We start from the raw sequence: 20701 nt of genomic DNA, 5'->3' as shown, positions 1-20701 counted from the left end.
TCATTAGTAGTGGAGATTTGATTTACTTGCAGGCCTATGGTAATGTCATGTCGATTCTGACATTGAGCGTTTCTTTACCCCCAAACACATTGAGTGATTTAAGTGAATCCCGGTAAGGTATTGAGTTATAAGCATTGAGATTGATGAATGATGGTTATTTCAATTGCACTTGACTTGTTCCAATTGGTGATGTTCAATTGATTCATTTCTTGACTTAAATAGTTATTGTGGTCTCTACCTTGTTCCTTGAAAGTGAATCTTGACAAAAGAACGTTTAATGAAGTTTTTGATTTATTTGATTATATCATACTTGAGGACAAGCATGAGATAAGTGAGGGCGAATTTGATAAGTGTTCAGAATCGTTAATCTTTGCTCGTTATTTCTTCGATTTTGTGGAATTGTTGATGCTAAATTGGTCATGTTATGCTTGTTTTCGTGCAGGTCCTTACTTTCCAGAATTAGTGACAAAACAGGTGCATTCTGCATTTTTTATTATTTGGTCACTGCTGGAGACATGGGCACGACTCTGGGCACGATGCGGTCTGACGTGGCAGTTTCTAGAAGGTCCAGTCAGCGACGGTTTCTAGAAGACTTCCTCCGCACGCCTTCTGGAAGATTGACGAGAAGAGTTGAATTAGGAGACTAGTTTAAGTTTGAATTTAGATTTGAAAAATAATTATCTTATGATTATTTTATTTATTATCTTTTTTTATCCTTTAGGCTTTGAGAGGATATAAATACCCACTTGGGGTAAGCCTAAACTCATCATTCGGATTACAATTTTGTTTTCTCTCTAGTTTTTATAAAAGCTTTCTCTTTTTACTTTTCAAGTTCTTTTCACTTTTTTTTTTATTTTTCAATCTTTATTTTCAAAATGCTAAGTATGACTTTCGTCATGCTTAGCTAAATTTTTCATAAGCCGAGAGCTGACGCGATGACTCAATTCCAATGGGAGAATTGAAACAGGCCCTTAATATCTTCGGAATATCTCTCTCAATCTCTGCGCTTATTTTTCAAAATCAAAACAGTTAAAATCAAAGATTGACTTTGGTCAAGAGGTTGTTGTGATTAAACGTGTGGGAGGAAGATTCGGCTTATAGAAAGCAATTCGACTTCCTGGGAACACACTTGGCGAGATAGCTTCGGCAATAGGGATTTGAGATCGAAATTAACGGTTATTGAAGCAACAATCCGAGTCGGTCGCCACGAACTTAAACGGAAATTTATCTACAACAATTGATATTGTTAGAATCAATTTTCGAAGCCGAAATCAAAGATTGCCTTAGGTATTCGGTATACAAGATAGGGTCACGGGGATTGCCCTCGTAGACAAAGTAACCGACGTGAATCCTGAAGAGAAAATCTTATTAGATGATCAGAGGGAAATTGAGTCAAAGCAAGACTTGAGGCTAGTTTTATCGTATTTATTCTCAATAATTATCCTCTTATTTTTACTTTAATTGCTTTTATTTATTTAATCATTTTTTTACTATTTAAATCTCATATTACAAACCCCCTTTTACTATTCACGCCTGGTTAGAACCATTCAAACTTAAAATTGTGATTTTCTAAGTCCCTGAGGATTCGACCCTTATTTCTCTATACTACACATTTCTTTATTCATTAATTGAGAAAAAAGAATTATTTTGACATCGAAAACGATAGTTGTCAGTAATTTTAATCTATTTATTAGAATTATTAGAACTTAATGCCTCACTAAGTGTATGTTTAACTTGTGATGATTTTCACGCTTACGTAAAAGTAAGTGATCGAAGTAAGGAGCTAGGCCTAGCATCAACTTTTGAAGATCAGATCTTCTCTAGAATCAGTATGACATCTTTTGAAATGATGATTATACTAGTTTGCATGTAAACTAGATGGTTATGATAGTATAAAATAATTATGTTGGAATTTGGTTTCAATAGGAAGTGTTTAAAAAATGACTATTTTGTAAATTATACGGGACATCCTAGTCACGTATGCGGAAACGTATATGAGAATAGGGTGTTACATCCAATGTTGTATTGAACTTACAATAGTACGTGGTTGACAATATATCTTTTATGGTAAAATTCAGTATGAGTTGTTCACAATTTACCCTCCTTAAATTTTTCACCATCCACCTTGGTAAATCCTAATTGTTCGTTCAAAATAAACCTTTATCCCTCTTATTTTGAATTTTAAATGTTAAAACCTTTATACCTCTTTCACGCAAACCATTTACTTTTATTAACTTTACCCTTTTTCTACCTTCACTATTCTTAAGCCTTTGAGATTCTTTGCGACCTCTATTCTCCACTTTCCATAGTCTACTCAAGATCTTCCATAGCACCTAAGAAGAAGATGAGCATAAAACCATCTGGTCATACGCCTACTCCGCCTCTAGCCGTACTTCCTCTCCACAAAGTTCCCCCGTCAGAGAAGGTCACAATATTTATGGATAACGAACAAAGACTTTTACTATGAGCAAGGTTTTGATTTAACTATTGAGGAGGAGCCTTAAACTTTTGACTATATTTCCAAAATGGTTGTGTAGCGAGGATGGGAAATGTTTTGTGATCATCCCGGTGACATCAACCAACAAGTGGTTTAGGAATTTTACAGTAATTTCACCGATTAGACCAAGCGATTAGTATTTTTCCATGATAAAATGGTTCATTTGTGGGAAACCCATAAAAACTATGTTGGGTATCGCCGAGGAGCCATGCGAACATTCAAAATTTGTGGAAAATCTAACTGAAGAAGAATAAGAGCAAGTAGGATGAGATGTTTGCCTACACGGACACTCTTGGATGAGATCAACAACTAGAGTTCGAACCATAAAGCGACTTGATCTTTATCGAAATACTAGGCTAGGATTTATCTTCCTTAGAACTTATTTAATGCCAACTATGCATTTTCCACAATTACTAAGGATATAATTTTGCTTATTCACTCTATTTTATCGGAGAGAAAAATCGATGTTGGAAAGATTATTTATGCCAAAATGTGTGTTTGTGCCCAGAAGACGTTAGGTTATTTATACTTATGATTAAATATATAGTAATTTTGATTATTTCTAGATATAGGTGTGGTTGATTTGCTATATACCTTTGATAGCGTTGGTGTTACTGAGTAGCAGAATGTGTGCTGAAAAGCATAAACTAATCGAATTGTGTTGTTAATATTTTGAATCTTTAGTTAATGAAATTAATAAGTTCAAAAGGTCTTAATCAATTTTGATTGCATAAATTTAGCTGCTCTGTTCACGTAGAGTATGATGTTCAGAATATTTTCTCCATTGATTTGATAGTTAACTTAGCGCTTTCTGGATAGTTGTAGCATGAACTGGTGTTTCCTCTATTAATTTTACTATCTTTTACTTAACATCTTTTCATAAACAACATTTTTTATGCTTACAAACTCTAATGAAAATACCCTACTTCTTGTGGGTTCGACATTCGTAGCATTCATTTGCTATCACTTTATTACTTGATACCGACACGTGCACTTGCATAATTGCTATAGCATTTTCATAGCATCAAGTATAGATAACAAATTTTGCTTTGATGTTTTAAAAAATAACTCAATAATGATACCTCTAATGAGGGTATTGATACCCTACCATTAGTAAAAGTACTCCAATGAGTACGGATACCAAAAAGGGCTACGGGAATATGTGACTAAAATATGGTATATAAACCTTGTCCTTTGGTATCAATACCTAACAAACAATATTGATACTTTATGAATAGAGTACCATTACTACCTAGAAAAAACCCTAATATTAGTCATTTGAATTACTCTTACTGAGTTTACATGAGCAAGCTCTCGTTATAGAGCTAAACGCCTCACATTGTTATTAATCCAATTCGCAACTTAAACTATTACTCGTATAGGTTATTTCATTCCCCAAGGCCCATAAAGGTAATTTAGTAATTTCACCCCCAAGGGTTTTCTAGTAATTTACCCTATTCAAAAGTATATCGAATGTTTAAATATTGTGGAAAGAGTACTTAATAAATTTCTAGTCTTAACAATTTTTTTTGTGTGTTCTTAAGCTTTTCGTATCACTTATTATGACTTAGAGTATCCTGATTTTATCCATTGAGGGTATACCAGTCTTCAATACAAGTTTAATGAGAAATCACAAATATCATACGACATTTATTTAAAGTCTTACATTTTTAGAGATAATTTTGGTTCCTTATAGGGCACTTTTCACAACTAAGGTTAAATTGGTAATATTAGTCCTCTAAGGGCCTTTTAGTAACCTTTGTCACTCGAGTTAGATGCCCGATCTTGATTGATATTAAATTCCTCACTCTTGAGTTTATTTGACATCTTGAAGTTTCCAAACCACTTTTGGTATTGATACTAAACCTTTGGTATGGATACCAGTTCATCCGATATGGATACCAACTTACCCGATATGGATACTAGTTTATCCAGTATGGATACCGACCCACTACTCTCGATATAAAGAATTTGGTATTGATATCGAGACTATAGTATTGAGACTACAACCCTCAGTATTGATAATAAAGGACTGGTATAGATACCAGTTCATCCAGTATCGATACCGACACCTAGAAACCTAGTTTTCACCCAGAATATGAATAATATCGATATTGTTACCCAAAACATAATATTTTGCTTAGAAAACACCCTAATTTATATTAAACACTTGTTTTAGGGTCTAAGTTGGTTATTAAAGCTTATGAAAGTTATTAAGTGTCATTATACATCATTTTTACACCTATCTAACATAAAAAAGTCTATAACATCAAATCATGCACCCATCCCCCACATGTTTCACCATCCTCATACAAGCAAGTTATTCTAAATTTTATGTACTACAAGTATTAAGGGAGAGTTATAGCGTGTTACCTTAGCTACTAGGTATAAAAGAACCTCTCCAGCTTACGCAAGAATTAACTTTTCCTTTACTTAACTCTTTGGGGGTTCTTGGACCACTTTTTTTACCACCAAAAGCCAATATATGATTCCAACATGAAAAAAAGAATATTAGTTTTTAAACAATAATTAAAACACATGAAAATCAAATTAAAACTATGGGAGGATGTTTTTCGAGCTTAAACCCTCCTAAAACCTAAAATGGGTTCATGATCACCATTTAAGAAGATGGTTAGCTCATCTTAGAGCTTATAATTCAAAGATCGTGAATCTCAACTTAGATTTTTGAATGAGGCTAAGAAGATGGAGAAAGGTGTAAGCTTTTCTACTTTTCTAGCTTGAAAGAAAAAGAGATAGTGAAGAGGAAAGATAAAGAGGAATTGGAAGTGTTTGGGAAGAAAAAGAGAAAAGTGGTCTACCCAAACTCCACCAAACCCATGTGAAAATAAACAACAAATCCTCCCAAATCATCCATGTTTTTATTCAATGGGTAAATTACATTTTAAGTCCCTTTATTTTCCTTCTAAGCTTAAATATTTCATTTGTATCTTCCACAAGACTGATTTTACCTTATTAAATGAACCTTCATGCTATAATAAATCTATTAAATAAATTATTGAGTCAATATGAAACTAATATATTGGTATTAGGGGCCTTACATGTTATCTTAGTGTAAGTTTGTCTTTAAGTTGTTAATGAAGGTCAAGATGGAGAATGCCATTTTAGCGTCGACCCTATGGTTCTGTCTAAGCTAACTCAAGTTGAAGGTTGAATTGTTTCAAGATTCTCGTGAGTATTGTAGCTTGGTGGGAGTTCTTCTTTATGTCTTCCACACTTGTCTAGACATATTTTTTAGCATGAACAAGGTTGCATAGTATATGCATACTCCTCGAACTGGTCACATGGTGGTTGTAAATAGGATTTTGAGATATCTTATAGGAACATTGAATCACATTGTTGTTGTGTCTCCTACCTCAACTACATGAAGTTGCCAACATTTACAGATGTTGATTGGGGAGCCAATTTAGATGATAGACGATCAATCATAGGTCATTGTGTTTATTTAGGTGATAATTTGATTTCATGGGCCTCAAAGAAGCAGAAGTCCGTGTCGAGATCCATCATGGAAGCTGAGTATAAAAGTGTGGAAGACACTACAACCGAGGTAGTTTAGGTGAGTGCTTTGTTTCAGGATTTGGGTGCTGAGTAGCTTGGCGTTCCTAGGATCTGGTGTCATAATAGTAGTGCAGTGGCTATGACTGTTACCTAATTTATCATGCCAAATCCAAGCATGTTGAGCTAGATGTCCACTTTGTTCGAGAGAATGTGGTAACTAAGCAAGTGGTTGTCAATTATGTCCCTACAAGCCATCATATTACAAATGGTTTCACCAAACCCTTTGCAAGAGCTGTATTTAAGACATTTCATTCAAAAAGTTTGTTCTTAGTATTATCTAGGGGAGGAAAAATAGTAGGAGAATATTAGAGCTATTAAATGTGTGTGGTTGTTCATGTGGTTGTTGAACAGTTAAGTGGTTAGGGTAGGTTTTCTGTTATTGCAGGTTGTTGTAGTAAGGCTATATAATGATGTACTTTGCTGCTTGTATAATACATGTGATGAAATACACTTGTTAAAAAATTTCTATTAAACTCCTCTCTCTTTGATACTTAAAAAGTCATAACCGTGAATGGATCAAAAACTATTCAAAGTCTTATGTTTAACCAATGTTTACAAGATCTTTCAAACATTGTTTCTCTTGCTCAAAGAAAAGCAACTTGCAACAAGGGTGGCTCTAATAAAAAAAAAGACGAGTTAATGAAAGTATCAAATAATTCCATGATGTTAAATAAAGAGGTAGGAGATATCTTTTAAAAATCATCTTGGTTGACGTTGCCATTTTTTAATAAAGGCAACAAGGTTGAGGTTGAGGGAAATATCAAACAATTTATGGAGCGTATGTATGATGTTTGAGAAGGAAATGAGACAATCAAGAAGTGAAAGTGGTATTGAAAAAAATACAAGACATAAGATGTGGATTGTGGAAGATGAAGTAGAAAATGAAAGTATTTTTTTAAAGATTATGAGTGTTGTCATGAAAAATAGAAATGCATGTACAAAAATTATTAGTGGGGCACAAAAAGCGGCACCCAAAGGGGTAGAGGTTTTATTCAGTTTATAAACTAGGCTTAAATTTTGAAAATATACATAACAATTTTTTTTTGAAAAACACATGTGTTTGAGAATTATTTTAGGATTTAAGTTATTTTTTATAGTGCACTTGGAAATCGTCACAAGAAAATAACGAGTTCAATAGAATATAGTAAAAAATAAAACTCATCATATGAACTGAAAAAAATGTATATAACTCATCATGTCTTCATTAAGAGTTCCAATTATTTATTATATTTTATGGAACATGTCGTTCCCTCATGATGAGATTCACGATATTGTAGTAACTAGCCTAGATTTTAAAATAATTCTCAAACATTTCTATTTCTTAAAAAAAATCCTACCTAGATTATTTAGCAAACGTAGTCTTGTGAACTACTTGTATCAAGCTTTGAATATTAAAATTAGGTGGATTTGTTTTAGGAAATGTAAGATTACTTTCGGGAATATGATTCTCATAATATAACATTACTTGTAGTATTACTTGAATGTTACATTACCTTGTTTAGTTTATTTAACATGGATGTACGGTAACAATTTTTTGTTAATGAAATATATGATTACCTTAATATATATATATTATCAACTTGTCTTTATGATTATTTTTTTCTAATAAGTTAAAATTTCATATACTTGGAATAGATTTTACCAAAAATCTAAAGTAAATTTTTGGAAATGATAAAAATTAAAATACATAACAAAATTATTTATACTAGAACTATTATGAAAAAGAATAATTGTTTATGATAAATTTTATCATTGAAGCTTTTGCTAGTTCAGAGTAATTAAATTAATTTATGAAAATGATAAAATTAAAATACATAATATGCTAAAATTATTTATAAAATAAGGTTTAGAGATTTTTTTATTATAAACTATGCAATCACAAAATAAACAAAAATTTGCTACTATTATTGTCCTTGCTTAAAGAGACAACAACAGAGATAAAAAGACATTAAGGTCCAAAACAAAGATAGTAACATAATACCTAAAGAATCAAAGGGAATAATATTCTCATCCTAAACCTAAAAGCACGCTCCTGTTTGTAATATATTACTTCCTATTGGGAATCTTTCCAATCCAAACATAGGTATTAGATTCTGGAAAAGTTTTTTCTTCTTGTAATCATCTACTCCATCGTTCAAACAACCCCTTAAGGTTTCAGGTTCAAAAAACCCCTTAAGGTTTCAGGTTCAAATATTGTATATATAGGATATGAATGTTTATTGTCAAATCATTAAAAGTTTTGAACAAATACTATATTATATTCACCCCAAATTTAAAAAAAAAGATGATTTTTTCTTTCTTGCAACCAAAATCCAATTATTTGTATTTATTAATGTATCATTTGCAATCTGATGGCTTGTAGGGACATAATTGACAACCACTTGCTTAATTACCACCTTCTCTCAAACAAAGTGGACATCTATCTCAACATGCTTGGACTTGGCATGATAAATTGGGTTAACATTTATAGCCACTACACTACTATTGTGACACCAGATCACAGGAACACCAAGCTACTCAACACCCAAATCCTGAAACAAAGCACTCACCCAAACTGCCTCAGTTGTAGTGTCTACCACACTTCTATACTCAGCTTTCATGATGGATCTCGACACGGACTTCTTCTTCTTTGAGGCCCATGAAATCAAATTATCACCTAAATAAACACAATGACCTATGATCGATCGTCTAGCATCTAAATTGGCTCCCCAATCAACATCTGTAAATGTTGGCAACTTCATTGTAGTTGAGGTAGGAGACACAACAACAATGTGATTCAAGGTTCCTGCAAGATATCTCAAAATCCTTTTTACAACCACCATGTGACCAGTTCGAGGAATATGCATATATTGCACAACCCTGTTCATGCTAAAAAATATGTCTGGACGAGTGTGACAGACATAAAGAAGAACTCCCACCAAGCTACAATACTCACTAGAAGCTTGAAACAATTCAACCTTTAACTTGAGTTAGCTTAGACAGAACCATAGGGTCGACGCTAAAATGGCATTCTCCATCTCGACCTTCATTAACAACTTAAAGACAAACTTACACTAAGATAACATGTAAGGCCCCTAATACCAATCTAGTATTATTTGAATCTTTATCTTATGAAAATAATAATTATAGAAACCATCTGATAAGCTATGATAAAGGTTACTTTTGTTTGAGATTTAACTTTTTTTATTATTAAATGTTTAAAAATAACATTTTGATCATATATGTTATCTATTTATTATATTTTGATCGTTAAATACTTAACTCATGTTATATTGATGGTATCAAACATTAACAAAAAAAGGTTAGTTTCTAATTTGATACACGAACTTTCGATAAAATATTAATTTGACTGATAAACTCTCTCAATCTCTCTCTTAACCCACGTTATCATCGTTTACTATTAATGACACTCCGACTACCTTCTCTTACCATATATGATGGAACCAACAAAATTTATCTCTTCCCTGTTTTCTCCACTCTCTCAACTTATTTTTCTTCTTTCTTTTTGGTTCATTTCTTATAAGAACTACTCATTATCGTTATTTCACCCACTGCCGTTTAGTGTTTTTAATGGAAAAAAGAGGCTAATGCCAGTACATCATATCCTTATTCGATTATAAAGGGGGCCAAAGACATCTCTTACTAAACTGACAAGTATATCAGTCATAGGCGAATCAAAGAGCATAAGAGAATTTTCAATTGAAAGTGACATTTTAGCCATGAAATCGACGGATGTATTAGCTTCTCGTTGAACAAAGACGAAATCAACAGACCAAGCATTGGTGCAAGAAAGCTATAGATCGATCCAGGTAAAAAGGACTATCAGACGAAGGATGAGAGAGCAAACATCCGCATTATCAATTTGGATAATTATCTGCTCAAAAACATTTGACCAAGCAAGTTTAAAGCCCTTGTATATGATCCAAAGTTCGAAATGAATAAAGAAGAGAAACCAAAGAACTTGTTAAAAGTAGACATAAAGGTACCTGTGTGATAAAAAAGAACTCCACCAGCCGATCCATTGCATGAGGTATAAGAAACAACTCCATCACAATTGAGACTAACCAAACCAAGGGGTGGGGCTGCCATTGAATGACTTCCACATAGACTGCATGAGCCGTAAGTGAGACAATAGGTGGAGCATAAAAGTGTTTAGTCCATAACATGCTCAATCGTAGAACGGTGTCAAGATTAGTGTTGCAGGACTGAAAAATAAATTAATTCCGATGCTTCCAAATTTGCCACACATTGGAGACAAAGAGAATATTCTAATTAACTCCTAAATCAACGTAAAAATGGGAAGAAGATAAGTTATCATGGAACCAATCTGCGTGCATATAGGAGTAAACATGATCATTGAAAAAATGACGCATAGCGAGGCCCAAAGTTACCACTCCACTGAACAGTCACGAAGAATGTGAGTCGTAGATTCCTCGGAGCTACCATGTAGATAGAACACGAAGGGTCTTGGCTTAAACCACAGAGGTAATTGTTGTAGTTGGAGAGGATTTTATCCCTCCGAGCAGAATTGTCGTTTAGTGTTTTCTCCGACTAAGTATGATACCAAAATGTTTATTTTCTCCACTACAGCAAAACTGGCGTTTTACGGCTTTTTAAGCGCCGCAAAAAACACCTGCGGCGTTATGACAAACGCCGTAAAAAGTGCCGCTGAAAATAGCACCGCTAAAGTTCGCAGCTTTTTTTAACGGAAAACGCTACAATAGGTAACGATATAACGCCGCAATAGGTTCTGATATTTAACGGGTTTGTTCTAAAACGCTGTAATAGGTTTTGAAATTTAGCGGTGTTTTTGGATACAAACGCCGCTAAAGGTCTGGTATATAACAACATTTTTAGGATACAAACGCCGCTAAAGGTTTGGTATATAGAGGCGTTTTCAGTATATAAACACCGCTAAAGGTCTGGTTTATAGCGGCGTTTTTATAATACAAATGCCACTAAAGATCTGGTATATAGCGGAATTTTTAGGATACAAACGTCGCTAAAGGTCTGGTAGATAGCGGCATTTTTAGAATACAAACGCTGCTAAAGGTTGCTATATAGCGGCGTTTGTTAAAAAAATACTTTAATTGGTATTAATAATTTGCGGCGTTTTTTGATACAAACGTCGCTAAATGTATGATATATTGCGGCGTTTTTATTACAAACACCGCTAAATAACACAGAATTTAACAAATTAAAAAATATTGTCGACTACCCTAAATCTGTTTTTTCAACCTGTTCCATTATCCAACAAACATGACAACAATAACATCAAACTCTATATCTATAAAAATCAAGGTCAAATCCAAAATAATAAATAAAAGTTTTCATTAATGTAATATAAGTTCAGTTAAACACAGATCAATAACATTAACATAATGCTGATAACATAAAAGAGACTATGATGGTTGATTTTGAGGTTGATTTTTCTGTATGATATGCATCATATCATTGAGTCGTTTTTTAAACTCTTCACATATCTATTGATATGTTGCTTCTCTCTGTGCTTCCGCTACTTTTCTTGCTTCATTTTTCACTTTCAAGTTAGCCATTTGTTGATCCATCTCAGTCAACTTTTGTTTTAAACGACTAACTTCTAATTGGGAAGATTGAGACTGTGATGAACTGGATCCAAAATATTTGGTGGGAGTAACAAATAATCGTTGACAATGCACTCGACCATATCTTTCAAGACCCAAAACGTCATTAACAAGACCTTGACTCGAACCAGTCGTATAATACTCCACCCTTTTCTCCCTCAATTTATCCTAGTAATAAGGTGAATAATTAATTAAAATAAAACTGTCATGGTACAAATATAAATAAAGTCAGGTAAATTTAAAACATCTACCCAATAAGCATACCATAATTTCTGCAGCTTCAGTAGTCATAGGAGTGTCATCCTTCTTCGTATGTGTCATGTCGAATAATTGGATGCGACCAACTTTAGAACCAGATGTATTTTCCTACAATATACCATAATATAATTACCATGAGTTAGTATGTACATGGAATACAAAAAACAATGTCAATAATCTATAATATCTCCTCATTAGCTATACAAGAAAAACTCTTCGATCCAGCCGTGTGCGTAAACTTTTGATGTTGCCTGCTAGCAACACCAACATGCTCTCGATCCTACAATGTCAAACAACCACTTTTAATGATAATTTATCATTCCTTACAATTATTTCTGAAAAATATATCATACATGTCCTTTTTGTGAACTCCAAAATCTGACTGTATCTTCTCATTGGTACCTGAGCATTCCAGGTGGGACTGTTTGCAGCTTCTCTTCAAGGCTGAGATCATTCTTGAAGTATTTCTTCTTTAAGGAGCTCTTGTGGTCCCTCTATCTCTTCCCTAATGCTTGCTTCACATAATCGTCAGAGACCTCTAAAGAAAATTTCTCCTATACAGCAAATAAGTGTGCACCGTAAGTATACATTAGTATTAAATTTCTATAGAGTATATAGTAATAATGACATTATTACCTTAAAAAAATCCAACATTTTTGTTACTATTAGGCATTTCGCGCCATGACTCATAATTGATCGGCAACAGATTTGCATTACGTCCAACTATGACTAAGTAACCTGCTAGAAGACGTGCTTCTGGGCCAATAGGTTGACCGGCATCCTTTCTTGAAACTTTGACACGATTCCCAAGAGGAAGTTGATATAATTCCTTCAAAGTTGTACGTCTTCGAGTCTTGCGCGTTCCAGCATTTTCAACTATATAAGAAATTATTAAGTGTCAGTTTTGAAAATGAACAATGTAGCAAATAAAGTTTCAAAGATTACCTTGAATTTCTACTTCTTCTTCAATAGTTTTAGGAACTTCGGAAGAATTTGGTGCATTTGATTCATCGTTATTTCTTTCTTCATGGTCTTCAGAAGCTTGAATGACCCGCAAATCAGTTATTTTTCTCCTCGGCATGATATCTGTAATAAGCAAACATATGTAATAAAAAATGAATTAATTAATGAATATATTGAAAGACAACATCTTAAAGGTTATAACATTATAAATAAATAAATGAAGATATAAAATTGTATGACATTCTTATGTAATGTCAGTTGTCATAAATATCTTCATCAACGTCCTCCCGAACCCATTGAAATTGTGTTGTATTTATGATAGTTTCATCTAAGTTTTGTGGTAGTAGAGGTAAACATTCTGATCTTGTTTCAATTTCATCCCTACTTCTATCCCCGACGTTTATCAAGTCTCTGAGAGTATTTCGGATCACAACATACCAACCGTCATCCATTGGATCGTGATAATAAAATACTTGTTTCACTTGAGAAGAAAATACATATGGTTCATCCATCAAACGTTGACCCATATGAATTAATCGAGAGAAATTCACCTTTATAAACCCGAATTTATCTCTTTTTATGTATCTGTTTACATCAACCCAGTCACACCGAAACTAAATTAATGTTCTTTAGTTTTATCATTTATGTCTATATTACTAGGCCACGACTAAAATTTTAAAATTCAAGAATTATCGTGACTAAATTAATCATTGATACTAAATTAATCAAATCAATATTATATTAATTCATTACGCATCCTATGCATGAAGACATCTACCTTTAAAAACTATGTAGAAGTGCAACTAAAATAAGCCCTCATAACTCATATCTATGTCAAGAAAAAGAGGAACTGAGTATGTTGGATATCTGTGCGTTGTTATTGTTATAGACTAAGAAAAGTTTAATAGTAACCTGGGTTTCACGTTCAAGCGTATTGTCTTGAAGAACAAAGCAGTCACGCTGGTATCGTCAAGGGTCTTGTTTGTACTGCCAAAGAACAAAGTAAATGATGAAGTTGCATGCAAGGACTTGAGAAAGTAAAAGAAAATTCTTTCAACGCATGCCTTAAATGTTTGATCGTGTACTACTATTCAATAATTATTTAACTTTAACCAACTGGCGCAAAGCAAGGTTCAAACTTTACTGCAGACAGCATAAATATTTAATTTTAGTTCAAAATATAGCTGTGAATAAAATGATAATAGATGGTATACATGTTGTAATTCTAGATGACCAAGAAGTAAAATGATACCCCATTTTTATAATCCAAATCAAGATTCAAATATCTAATTCTGCAATATGTATCAGTATCATAAATACAGATAATATATGTGGTTTCGATTCTACAAAGCATAGTAATTTTAACAACTTAATCTAAATATTATTCGAATATTCAAAGACATATCAAATATCTAATGACATCCAAATCTACAATCCGAATTACACTTCCTTTGAAATTAAAGATTAACCAGAAACTTCGCTCGGATTAGAGAAACAAAATGAAAGTAAATGGGGATAAATTTTCCAATGTAATCAATGTTTTAGCGCAGTTCTAGCATTTCCTAGACAAGAAAGATTTAGAATCGTTATAAATCAATTAACCATGAAAAATAACATTCTAAATAACTAGCAATGGAATCATGCTCCCAAAGTACATGGTTCCATAATATTAAATGAATCTACACTATTCCTTTCTCAGATAAATTTGAAAGCTAAAGCTAAACAAAAGATTCAGATTTCACCAAAGAACCTAAAATTAGCGATCTCAAGTCCTATGTGCTTCATTTATCATGTGTACAAATTACTAATATTTGGTTTAACAAATTAAATGAAATAAAAGGGAAATCATAGTGATTGACAGGGCACTTAAGAATCAGAATTGTCCCGGAAACATTTGTCTCTTAAGATATCACAGCTATGGTAATATGAAAATGCAGACACATAAGCACAAACAGTATACAACTTAAGTTTATTAAGTTTTACAATATCAAACTTTCAGAAAAGGTTTTATGCATTGATTAAATTAAATCACAAGAATTTATTATATTCATGAACCATAATAAATGATGACTATTTTAGTTTAAGGTTTGAGTACCTGGATGAGCCAAAGCCTTCCAGTCACCGGCTGAGCAGACAACTTGTACGATGAAGGAGGCAATAGGAGGATTATCCCTTGTCATATTTGAAATTTCTGGGTATAATCTAACGTGCAACAATCTGTTTTTCTCCACAGATAAATGCCTTCATATCACAGAACAAAAACAAAAAACAAGATCAATCTTAATGAAAAAGAAACAAGTTTGTCTCCATAGCAATCAAAATTTCACTCAAACCCAGAATTTTGACAGGGTCATAAACGAAGGTTAAAGTTCAAATAATCAACCAAGAAACAAAATTTTCTACATGCTTATTAAAATTCAGATTCTTTAGTGCTTTAATGCATACATACGTACCATTCGTTCAGTACCAAAAAATACCTTGTTGAAAGATGAAACCCATGGCGTAATTACAAACGGTGATATGGATGAAAGCAGCAGGGGTTTTGTTTATGGATTGATGGTGGCGTGAGAGTCAACGGTGATGGCGCGACACTGGAACCGACGGCGTGAATGGTGGCCACTGCAAGGCCGATTGCGGCGTTTTGTTTGTGAGGGAGAGCGGAGGAAGATATGGAGGATAGATGGAGACGAGAATAGGGCTCAGGATTCGAATATCTAATTTGGGAATTTAATATCAATTTGCGGCGTTTGTAATCCAAACGCAGCTATAGTTATATTATATCGCGGTTTTCTATAAATGCCAGTATAGTCCATATTGCGGCATTTTTGTTTAAAAGTGCTCTAAAAGTACAAATATATTGCGGCGTTTTGTGAACAACCGCCACTATATCTTACACCTATTGCGGCGTTTATATAAAAATACCGCTAAAGTACTATTCTATGCCAGCGTTTGTTATAAACGCCACTACTGTCCAAATATTTTATGGCGTTTGTGTTTAAAAACGCTACTATATATTACAACTATTACGGCGTTTGTATAAAAACGTCGCTTTAGTACAATTTATTAGTGGCGTTTTTATACAAACGCCACTATAGATTAACTATATTACGGCCCTTTTAGATATAAACGCCACAAAAAGTTAATTATGTAGTCGCATTTTTGGATTCAAACGCCACTAAATACCTTTAAATAAATAAATATTTGATTTCTTCTATACATAAACTAAAATTAATAACATGTTTTTTATGTAATTAACAACAACAATACATTTTAATTAAGACATAACTGATGCATAAAACTACTTAACAAAAAATACATTATAATTTATAAACATGAATTAAAGTTATGCATAAACATTTTTCACCATATTACACCTATTATGGCGTCTGTACTTTAAAGTTATGCATAAACAGTCTTCACCATAAAATTAATACTTAACAACAGAATACATTAAAATTTAGAAACATTAAAGTTATGCATACAAAGTCTTCACCATATTGTTCACTTGAATTTATTCTTCACTGCTCATTCGTGGGAAAGGACATAAGAAAGTTGTTTTCCTTGTTTGACGATGCATCATTGCGTTTTTCCTCTGTGTAAACTATATATGGAGAAACTCTTCGTCCATTTCACCAAATAAATCTCGTACATCCGGTTCACCAAGAAGAGTCCTTACGCGCTGTAGTGCTTCACTTGAAACAGATAACAACCTTCCACCTACAGTATGAAACTTGATTGGACTATCAGTAGAGGCAGCGTCGTCTTCAATGAGGATAGATATTGCTTTTGAAATTGAAGATTCTTTCAACGCCATAAATTTAGCAATTTCGGTTCTAAACATCGGGTCTTTATCTACTTCTCTGTCATCGTTCTCAATAAGCTTTGAATATCCTACATGCGTGCGATCTATGAAATTTCAGAGTACAAAAAAAAATATAGTGGCATAAACTTTCAATGATTAATTATTACCTTTAATTAGGAGATCAGCCATGGAAGGGTATTTTGCAATATGAGGGCCTTTCAGGTCATCATCGACTTTCGACGGCAAGTTCGGACTGATAGCCTCCCAACGATAATTCGATCCATCGTCAGAGCAAAGACGCCACATGGACATTCCGACGATAATTTGTCTTACAGAATGAAACACCTGCTATTTGTACCACAACCATTTGTTCACGTTTTGAAAAGCTATTATTATCATATTCGAAAGCTATTATTTTTGTATTCGAAAGCAAAAAAACACAGCTCCCAAGTAGTAAACCAGTAAAACAATATGTATAGATATTCTTTTCCTATTCGAAAGATATTATTTTTCTCCATTACACCAGCTTTCTGGGTTTTCCCCATTTTCAGAATACCAACAAAAAAATGAAAAAGTTTTGTACTTAGAGAAGAGATCAAATCGTACAATTGTGAGATAATTGTTCGCCGCTGAGAGGACCGATTTGGTCGCCAAGACAAACAAAAGAGGACGCCGCTTGGAATCGAATGAGTGTTGTTATTGTACCAGAGAAATCCCTTGTAGGGAAGAAGTGTTGAAATGAATTTAGGGATCGGGTAGGAGAAAAGGGTAAAGCATATATTGACCCTTTGGCGGCATTTTTTAAACAAACGCCACTGTAGTAAACGTTTTTGTGGAGTTTTTTAAAAATGCCACTATAAACAACAAACGCCACTAAATTATTAATCTATTACAGAATTTTTTGCACAAACGCCGCTATAAACAAACCTATTACAGCGTTTGTTTGATAAAAGCCGCTAAATTAATTCTCTATTGCGTCGTTTGTTGGACAAACGCCACTATAAGCAACCCTGTTGCGGCATTTTTATACAAATGCCGCTAAATTACTACTCTATTGCGGCGTTTATTGAAAAAACGCCACTGTAAACAAATCTATTCTGGCGTTTTAGTTATAAACGCTGCTAAATTACCACTCTATTGCGGCGTTTGTTGAAAAACCACCGCTAAAGTATAATTTGGTGGCATTTGGATAGTAAACACAGCTACATGCTTAAATTTTATGGCATTTACCCTAAAAACGCCGCTAAAACGCTGCTATAGAACACTTTTGCTGTAGTGCTCAACCTCTTTATAATGCACGATTTATTATCTAAATAAAGAGTCATCAAAATTTACAAAACTCCACCTAAAACATAAAAGTCAACATGATCGATGTGTCATCATTAATCGTTTGATGGGCATCCATTCAAACTATGTTATTCTATATGATATATTTCATCATCTCGATATTCTATTTCATGATGAAAGACCATAAGATTTCTCTCTCCTTTTTCCTATATTTAGGTTTAGGGTAGGTTTGAGTTTCAAGTAAAACGGGTTATTTAGTTTTCTAGAATGGGTATTAATGATGGGTTTAGGATGTTTTTGGTTATGGTTCAGCAAATGATATACGATGAAAATTTTGATGATAGAAAATAGAGAGGGATTAAAAATAATGATGGTAGGTTGTCAATGGGATATTGATAATGGGGTGACATTTATAGGTTTATTGGTTGATTCATGGTGATACAAATTCAAATTCAAATTTCACAAATCAATTTCTATAAACTCAATAAACAAATAAATATTCAACACTAAAACAAATAATCAAAGAAAAATAATAAGAAAAAAAGGGAAAGAATAAGGCAAGCTTTGGCCTACCTTAGATTCAAAGGTATCTTTTGTAAAATTTCAATTATGAGTAACCCACGTTTGATGAGAAAAATAATATAGTTGATGTTAGCTTCAAAAAATAAGTTCCGAAGTTTATGTTTAGTTTTATGGACTTTCAAATGATTTTGAGGTAATACAATCCATAAAAAATGATGACATGAGAATTATTTTTATATTGTCATGGGGCAAAGGAAATGATTGTTGGTAATGCAAATGGCGCGACGAGATGGAGAAAGATGATAAAGACAAAATTGATATTTTTATTTAGAAGTTAGTGGATAAATTCAAACTAACCATTTTTGTTAACATAACGAATCATTAATGTAACAAGAGTTAACGACTTAGTGGTCAAAATCTAAAAAATATATCATGTAAGTAATTGAAATGTTGTTTTTCAAAATTTGGTGATCAAAATCAAAAGAACCCCAAACAAAAGTTATATCCATTATAGTTTACCTAAAAATATATGATAATGGGATAATAATTTGAAAAATCTAACATTCATAAATTATTATAATTGGTTTGCCCTATTTTAGCCACCATTTCAAGACAATATTCATAGTGGTAATTTGCATGAAACTTTAAAAACAATAATATTTTTAGAATAATTATTTCACAACTATTAGGTCCTACTTAAATAAACTTAATGTGTTTTTCCCTAGATTTTTCCCTCCAAGCCACTCACAATTTTTTTTTATTTTTGCTTGATTGACAGCAACTTTAACCTTAGTGCTCATTGTCGACTGCCAGTACTTCTTTTCATTTATTTTCTTATATTACAATTTACTTCCCTTTTGATTTTTAGTTTTTAATAACTCTTTCTTTATGTCATGTTTTCTTTTGCCTTTTGGCACATTTTCGGTCGTTTGACAGTTCTTTTTGTTTTTTTTATCTTTTTCTCAAGATTGAATTTGACGACTTCTCAATTGATCAAGATTATGCTTTTTTATTACCCTAATGATCTTCTCTATTTTAGACCATTGGATTAAATTAAGAAATGTGATTGCGTTCTGATGTTATAAATATTACTATAGCATTTAACGCAAATTCACATGTCATTTACTAAGTAGTAAAAGTGGATGCAAATGAATGTTTCAGATGTCAAACCCATAGAGACCGATGATTACAATCCTAGTTGTTTATAAATAAAAGTGTGAAAATATTATGATAGTAATGACGTGACAAAGATACTGAAAAATAGAATAAAGTGACAGGGAGTACAACATACGCAAATGAAACTATGGATCTACTGAACAAAAGATAAGGATGACAAGTTAAACATTTGTATACATTTAATAATGTTGTAACAATAGAGTCAATGTGTTAAGTATTACCCTAACATGTTGTTCTTCTCTCAAAGCATTCACCAACATCATAGAAAGAAAATATATATCTCAATATAACAATCTAAATAAGCCTACTTAGGATACTACAGCAAACAGACAACATAAATCATTATACATTACATGTTGTTCTCACAAACATTGAAGCTACACATGATGTTAATAATCTCTTAATGCATTTGTAACACCCCAAACATCGGGTCAATGATGAAAATGTAATAATTTAAATTTTAGTGGTTTTAGTTGAATAAATTGAAAAGTTCAAGGACTAATTTTGGAAATTTTGTTTAGGCTTAATAACAAAGATAGAAGAGTGAAAGGGCAAAGAGGTCTTTTGGCTGAAAATAGATTTAAAATTCATTTTAAATGAGATATTTTAAATATGGGAAAGGGGATAAGAAAGATTTATCCGGAAGCTTGGTTTCTTCTCCTTATCTTCTCGTGAAACTCCATTTAAAAGGTGAGTTGATTTCAAGCTGGTTGTTTCTTAAAATTTTGGTTTGGTTTTCAAGACTTAGGTGATATATAAGCTTAAGGAGAGCTTTAGGTTAATTAAAACTAAAAGATGAGTGAATTAATGATGAATTTGTAAAATGAGACTAAGAGATTTATTGATAGTGTTTGGCATTTGGATTTCTAATGATAATTTGACTTGTCAAGGGTCTAATTAACAGATGAAAGTATTAGAAAGGATTACGATCATGTTTGAAATTTTGTTGTGATCTTTAGTTCTAAGGTTCTAAGGAGAAATGTTGGGTATTATAAAGGAAAGTAGGGAGGTATGTTA

The 20701-nt window shown here is 32.8% G+C and overlaps 1 protein-coding gene across 1 annotated transcript; it reads right to left on the bottom strand.

The window, feature by feature from the left end:
- Window positions 1-8586: 8586 nt before the first annotated feature.
- LOC120139413 (uncharacterized mitochondrial protein AtMg00810-like) lies at window positions 8587-13015 on the bottom strand. Its single transcript, XM_039154639.1, has 2 exons — window positions 12880-13015; window positions 8587-8858 (listed from the first exon to the last, which is right to left on the bottom strand). The coding sequence occupies exons 1-2, from the start codon at window positions 13013-13015 to the stop codon at window positions 8587-8589; spliced, it is 408 nt and encodes a 135-aa protein (XP_039010570.1).
- Window positions 13016-20701: the final 7686 nt, after the last annotated feature.

The sequence above is a fragment of the Hibiscus syriacus genome, unplaced genomic scaffold, assembly GCF_006381635.1.
Source record: "Hibiscus syriacus cultivar Baekdansim isolate YM2019G1 unplaced genomic scaffold, ASM638163v2 tig00110745_pilon, whole genome shotgun sequence".
In the NCBI taxonomy this organism is placed as follows: domain Eukaryota; kingdom Viridiplantae; phylum Streptophyta; class Magnoliopsida; order Malvales; family Malvaceae; genus Hibiscus; species Hibiscus syriacus.
The sequence above is the reverse complement of the archived record's forward strand: the minus strand, read 5'-3'. Positions and strand labels throughout refer to the sequence as shown.